General features: G+C 39.6%; 1 protein-coding gene across 1 annotated transcript; it reads left to right on the forward strand.

Moving 5' to 3' along the window:
• The first annotated feature begins 632 nt into the window (after nt 1-632).
• Nucleotides 633-1745, forward strand: LOC140965892 (protein PHOSPHATE-INDUCED 1-like). Its single transcript, XM_073426130.1, has one exon. The coding sequence runs from the start codon at nt 730-732 to the stop codon at nt 1675-1677; it is 948 nt and encodes a 315-aa protein (XP_073282231.1). The 5' UTR covers nt 633-729; the 3' UTR covers nt 1678-1745.
• Nucleotides 1746-7852: the final 6107 nt, after the last annotated feature.

Here is a 7852-nt window from a genome sequence, read left to right on the forward strand (position 1 = left end):
CCAACCTGAACACGAACCCGTCTAACCTGAATTTTGTTTATTTGTTTAATTTTTTTTAAAAAATTTAATGAAAAAAATTCGAAAAAATAAAAATAAAATAATATTTTAATTTAAACACATAATAACAAAATTTTCGATTTAAATTTGAAAGTTTAATTGTAGAAAATTAAAAGTATATTTAATAAATCAAATAAATAATTGTTAAAAAAATAAAAAAATATACAAAATAAATATTAAATGATGAAAATTTATCATATAAATATTCAATAAATTTTTTTCAAACATACAATATATAAAAATATAGGTAATATTTAATAAAAAAAAGTTTTCGGGGCAACCCGTGACCCAAACCAAAACCCGTCTAACATGGAACCCACCCGACCCGAACCCGAAAATCTTAACCCGAACTTGATTTTTTTCGTGTTGGGTCGTATCGAGTCGACGGATAGTATTGTATTTTATCACCCTGGTCTCTAAGTCCAAGAGGAATAAAGAGCTAAAAGGCTGGCAACCCGTTATTATATTAATGGCAATACACTTGAAGAACCGCGTACTCTCTCCTTCCTCTCACTTTCCTATATTCAATTTTATTAATATTTATACATTTATTTTAATACCATAAATACCACACTCCTCTTCCAGAATTCATACCAAATCCGCAATTTCAAAGCAACCAAAACTACTCAGATTCTCGCTCTCTTTCAATTCACCGCTGAAATTTGTCCTGCAATGGCTTCTCACCATTGTTTCCATGTTCGATCTCTGCTTTTGGTTCTATTTTCTGTATTCAATCTGTGTTTTGCTTCAAGAATTCTTGTGACACAAGACCAGCAGAACCGGCTTCTTCGATACCACAAAGGTGACCTTCTGCAAGGCACAATATCTGTCAATCTCGTATGGTACGGGACCTTCAAGCCATCACAAAGGGCTATCGTCTCCGATTTCATTGCCTCCTTGTCGGATTCCGCCGCCACCCGAAACAACCCATCCGTGGCCACATGGTGGAATGGCATAGATAAATACTACCACATTGCCAATTCCAAGAACCCATCCTCACTGTCTCTCCGTTTGGGCAAGCAAATCCTCGACGACAAATACTCCCTCGGGAAATCTCTCTCGGAGAAACAGATCGTGCAGCTGGCTTCCAAGGGCGAGCGGAAGAACGCAATTAACGTCGTGTTGACGGCTTCTGATGTCACAGTAGCTGGATTCTGCGTAAACAGGTGCGGAACCCACGGATCCAAGAGCTCCATCGTGAAGGGGAAGAATCAGAAATTTGCCTACATTTGGGTGGGCAATTCAGAGACACAGTGCCCCGGCTACTGTGCTTGGCCCTTCCATCAGCCCATTTACGGCCCGCAGAACCCGCCATTGGGTTCCCCCAATAATGATGTGGGCATGGACGGAGTGGTGACTGTTCTATCCGGGCTTTTGGCCGGAACTGCCACGAACCCCTTCGGAGACGGGTTCTATCAAGGCCCTGCTACTGCTCCATTGGAAGCCGCTTCGGCTTGCCCCGGCGTGTACGGGAAAGGGGCCTACCCAGGCTACGCCGGAGACTTGCTGTTGGATCCGACCACCGGTGGTAGCTACAATGCCCATGGTGGGAGTGGCCGGAAATACCTTCTTCCGGCGATATACGATCCTTCAACTTTTCAGTGTTCCACCTTAGTTTGATGCAATATTTAGGCAGTAGATGAAATGTGATCGGAAGATTATTGTATAATCGATTAATTGATTCTTTCTTCTTTTTAAAGAAATACTATTCATTTTTATTTCTCCAAAAGATCACCGAAGAAGTTTCGATAAAATTGAAAAAGGTTGTCCTAAAAAGAAAAAAGTTTCAAGTGTTTGCTCTATCCCAAATAATAATTCTTCGTACAACTTTATCTTTATTAGAATTAGAATTTTGTTAAGATTACTTGAACATCGATCCCAAAAAATAATTTAAGAGAAGATGATATATGAAACTCCTATAGATTTTATCTAACCGATTGAGACAAATAATTTGCTTCACAAATCTCACTTTGTGAAACAAAATATTAATTAATAACTTTCAAATTAGCCAATAGTTTATGGAAATTGCCATTGTCATAAGAATATTAGGAAATAGGAAATTAAGTTATCCACACATGAAAGCATGACATTGTATTTTGCATCTTCTTTGTTGAGAGAAGGTTGGGGTGTCTCAAAAAAAGGGATACACCGCAAGATAAGTCAATGGGAGTTTAAAAACCATAGACTTGGCCAACCAGTGGGTTCAGTTTGTTAAGGGAGTTAGGAGCCGTTAGGGGAGTTGGATAAGTCGTGGTGAAAGGAAACACAGCTCAGCTGTTAGCCTATAAGGGAAAAACTCTCTGCTGGAAGAAAACACACACACTCAAATTACACAGAAGAATACATGGAAGAAGAATCACATCAGAAAGGAAGAGATCAAGGAGCTAAGGCTTGATAGAAATTTTCTGGAGTGCTACTCAAAATCATTGTATTTGTAATTACTCCCCGGTGATTCAATAAAGGAATTTGTCTTCTTTCTTCCCGTGGACGTAGGCCAATCAAGGCTGAACCACGTAAATCATTTTCTTGAGCAATTTACTTTCTTGTGTGTGCTGCGTAAACTTGCATGGTTAAAGCGAGGGAGCTTGTTCAGTAGCCGTATACGAAGTCTTCGTGAGGTGGGCTAAGATATCAACAAGTGGCGCCGTCCGTGGGAATACCAATCCACGACTGAACGACAAATCAAGAAGATGGGATCAATGAAATACGACATTGAAAAAATTCACAGGAAACAATGATTTTGGGTTATGGAGAATCAAGATGTGTGCCACCCTGATTCAGCAAGGTCTTATCGAATCTTTGAAGGAATAAGAATCATCACAAGAAGACTCGAAGGAGAGGATGATCAATGCAGCCAAGGCACAAAGTGCCATAATTCTGTGCTTGGGTGATAAACCCCTTCGTGAGGTCTCAAAAGAAACCACAGCTGCTGCCAAGTGGGGAAAACTCGAGAAGCTGTATATGACCAAGTCTCTTGCTAATAGGCTGTATCTGAAACAAAGATTGTATTCATACAAAATCGAAGAAGGCAAGGGAATCTCTAATCAGATGGATGACTTCATCAAGATTCTTGATGATCTTGAAAATATCGAAGTAAAATTGGAAGAAGAGGATAAGGCTCTGATATTATTGAATTCCCTTCCGAGCTCTTATGAACATTTTAGAGATGTCTTATTGTATGGAAGGGAACAATCAATTACCCTTGAAGAGGTCCAATCTGCCATCAAAGCCAAAGAATTACAGAAGAGAATTCAGTCACAAGGACACACTCATATTGAGCACGCTCATGGGGAGAGTCTGAACACTCGGGGAAGGACAGAAAAGAAACATTATAAGGACAAAAGAGGCCGATCGAGATCCAAAAGCCACACAAGATATAAGTGCTTCATATGCCACAAAGAAGGACATTTTAAGCGTGACTGTCCAGAAAGGAATAAAAAAGGCCAAGAAAGAACCAATGATGATGGTGAAGCATCTGTGGCCTCTGAAGGATATGGATCAGCTAAAGCCCTTACAATTTCAGATCAAGATACAATGAACGAGTGGATACTAGACTCAAGGTGCACATTCCACATGTGCCCTTCAAAGTCCTGGTTCGAATCTTTGGAAGAATCAGACTTAGGACTGGTTATCATGGGAAATAATAAGTCATGCAGAGTGAATGGTATTGGAAATGTAAGGCTTAGGATGCATGATGTAGTGGACAGAATATTGCAACAAGTAAGGTATGTCCCTGAACTCAAAAGGAACCTCATATCATTAGGCACACTTGAGTCCAATGGATATTCCTTCAAATCCGAAAATGGAAAAATGAAAGTTCTCAAAGGGTCTCTTGTTGTAATGAGAGCTGTAAGAAAGAACTCTCTATACATCCTCTTAGGGAATACAGTCCTAGGTGGAGCAGCTAACATTGAAAACCAGGACATGAAGACAAAACTTTGGCATTTGAGACTTGGCCATATTAGTTAAAAAGGTCTCCATGAACTATCTAAACAAAACCTTCTCTGTGGAGACAAGATTCAAGGTCTAGAAACATGTGAGTATTGTATCCTTGGGAAAGCAAAGCGAGTAAGTTTTGGACCAAGAAGCCATACAACTACCAGGCCTTTGAGTATGTTCACTCTGATGTGTGGGGGCCTTCAAGAACAGTCACACATGGTGGGGGAAAGTATTTTATGACCATAGTAGATGATTACTCAAGGAGGCTGTGGGTATATGTCCTGAAATCAAAGGATGAAGCCTTCTCAAGGTTCAAGGAGTGGGTGATACTGACTGGAAATCAGTTAGACAAAAGGCTCAAACACTTAAGGACAGACAATGGCCTTGAATACTACTCCGAACAATTCAATGAGTTCTGTCAACAAAAAGGCATTGTCAGGCACAAGACTGCTCCTGGAACTCCACAGCAGAATGGTCTGGCAGAACGAATGAATAGAACTCTGCTCGAAAGGGTAAGGTCCATGATTTTAAATGCTGGTCTACCTAAAACTTTCTGGGGAGAGGCAGTAGCCACTGCTTGTTACTTGATCAATAGAAGCCCATCTAGTGCTTTGAAGTCCAAAACACCTATGGAGTACTGGTATGGTAAACCAGCTGATTACTCAAACCTAAAAGTATTTGGGTGCTTGGCATATGCACATGTCAAGCAAGATAAACTAGAAGCAAGAGCTCTCAGATGTATATTTATTGGCTATCCCCCAGGAGTTAAAGGATACAAGTTGTGGAACCTAGAACAAGCTGGCCCGAGGTGTATTATCACAAGAGATGTTACTTTTGATGAAACCAAAATGGGATACTCACATATAATCTCACCTCTAGTTCCCAAGTTGAGGTGGAGAATGTTGGGGAGTCTGTGAGACTATCTCAGGGCCAAAGTGATACTGATAAAAGAGCATCAGATCTGGAATAAGAACTTGAATCTGAAGTAGATGAAAACCAATACTTGTTAGCCAGAGATAGACAACGAAGACAGATCAAACCGCCTCAGAGATATGCTCAAGCCGATATGATATCGTATGCACTGACAATAGCTGAGCAGGTGGAGACCACTGAACCTGCAACATTCAAGGAAGCCATGGAAAGTAAAGACAGAAATAAATGGCTGGAAGCAATGAATGAGGAAATGCAATCTCTACTCAAAAACAAAACATGGGAACTTGTTGATAGACCAAAAGGGCAGAGAGTAGTAGGCTGTAAATGGATTTTTAAGGTAAAAGAAGGCGGTTCAGACAATTCTAATGCAAGATATAAGGCGAGACTAGTGGCGAAAGACTATACGCAACTAGAAGGAATTGATTTCCAAGAAATCTTCTCTCCAGTTGTTAAACATGGTTCCATTAGACTCATGTTAGCCCTTGTCAATCATTTGGACTTAGAATTGGAACAACTTGATGTTAAAACTGCTTTCCTTCATGGTGAACTTGAGGAAACCATATTCATGGACCAAACTGAAGGTTACTCAACGGAAATAAACAAAGTGTGCTTGTTGAAAAAGTCCCTATATGGTCTTAAACAGAGCACGAGACAATGGTATTGAAGGTTTGATGAGTTTATGACAAATATATACTTCACGAGAAGTAAATTTGACAGCTGCTTATATATGAAGAATGAAGAGGCTCTACCAAGTACGTTTTTTCTCATATATGTTGATGATATGCTAATAGCAAGCAAGAAAAGAGGAGACCTTGAAGCTCTTAAAAGGAAGTTGAGCTCTGAGTTTGATATGAAGGAGCTGGGGGAAGCAAAGAAAATGCTTGGGATGGAAATAAACAGAGACCGAGAAAGGGGAACACTTTTTCTCAGCCAAAACTTGTACATCAAGAAGGTACTTCAACGGTTCAGAATGCATGAGGCTAAGAAAGTTAATACTCCCTTAAGACAACAATTCAAATTATCCAGTGATCAGTGTCCCACAGATGATGAACAAAAGAGGCTCATGGAAAGTGTCCCCTATGCTAGTGGGGTGGGCAGCTTGATGTATGGAATGGTTTGTACTAGACCGGATCTGTCATATGCCGTGAATGTGGTCTCTAGATTCATGTCAAATCATGGGAGCACTCATTGGGAAGCTTTGAAGTGGATTATGAGATACTTGAAGGGACTGCCAGATATAGGATTGTTGTTCAAGAAAGGAACTGAATTGACTCAGCCTTTGGTCGGGTATGTTGACTCTGACTACGCTGGAAACTTGGATACAAGGAAGTCCATGACTGGATTCATCTTCACATTATATGGAACTGCCATAAGCTGGAAAGCATCCCTTCAGTCTGTGGTGGCGTTGTCCACTACCGAAGCAGAATATATAGCCTTAATTGAAGGAGTAAAGGAGGCTATGTGGCTCGGGGGAATTCTGATAGAGCTTGGAGTTAAACAAGAGAGTGTATCAGTGCACTGTGATAGTCAAAGTGTAATTCACCTAACCAAACATCTTGTATATCATGAACGGTGTAAACATATTGATGCGAAGTTACATTTTATACGGGATGTCATTGCAGAAGGGGATATCAAGGTGGAAAAGATTTTAACACATGATAATCCAGCTGATATGTTAACAAAAGGACTGCTATAAGCTAAGTTCAAGCAATGCTTGGACTTGGTAAGTTTGGTGACAGTGAACTAATCCCTTGGGGGAGGTGGAAGGAAGATGACATGCTCTTTATGAGACAAGGTGGAGATTGTTGAGAGAAGGTTGGGGTGTCTCAAAAAAAAGGTATACACTGCAAGATAAGTCAATGGGAGTTTAAAAACCATAGACTTGGCCAACCAGTGGGTTCAGTTTGTTAAGGGAGTTATGAGCCGTTAGGGGAGTTGGATAAGCTGTGGTGAAAGAAAACACAGCTCAGCTGGTAGCCTATAAGGGAAAAACTCTCTGCTGGAAGAAAACACACACACTCAAATTACACAGAAGAATACATGGCGGAAGAATCACATTAGAAAGGAAGAGATCAAAGAGCTAAGGCTTGATAGAAATTTTCTGGAGTGCTATTCAAAATCATTGTATTTGTAATTACTCCCCGGTGATTCAATAAAGGAATTTGTCTTCTTTCTTCCCGTGGACGTAGGCCAATCAAGGCTGAACCACGTAAATCATTTTCTTGAGCAATTTACTTTCTTGTGTGTGCTGCGTAAACTTGCATGGTTAAAGCGAGGGAGCTTGTTCATTAGCCATAAACGAAGTCTTCGTGAGGTGGGCTAAGATATCAACATTCTTAATGCCGATTTTTTTTTTCTATTCCTCTGCTTCATTCTATCTCACATAATATTGTATCAGTTGAGTAAGTTAACCGCCGTTGATCTCTAGGTGTCTCGTCTGCAACATCTCGATTCATCCATGGAAACAGCAGAGAATTCAGTCTTTAGTTTCTCTGGTCGTTCGCCCATCGATGACTTGCTCAGTTCGTTTTTCTCATCAATTTCGTTATTATTTCACTTATTTAAATAAAATTCCATCAAATATCAATATCATTTAAAAATATCATTTTATTAAACATTAAAATGATATTTTCAATCACAAACCCCGCCAAATTCCAATTTACTTCCATTCTACCAAACACAAATATTTTTTTTCTTATATGTACAACTAGGGATGTAATCGAGTCGAGCCGAGCCGAACTCTTGAATGTTTGAGCTTGGTTCGTTTATAATCGAGCCGAGCTCGAGCTTTATTTAACGAATATATGCATGTCTCACGAGCTTATTCAAGCCTTTATCGAGCCTAAACAAGCTTAATAAATTTGAATTATACATTTAAATTTTCATTAAATTAATTAAAAATTAAATTATATATTTAAAAAAA

Source organism: Primulina huaijiensis, chromosome 2 (genome assembly GCF_012295235.1).
Source record: "Primulina huaijiensis isolate GDHJ02 chromosome 2, ASM1229523v2, whole genome shotgun sequence".
Lineage (NCBI taxonomy): Eukaryota > Viridiplantae > Streptophyta > Magnoliopsida > Lamiales > Gesneriaceae > Primulina > Primulina huaijiensis.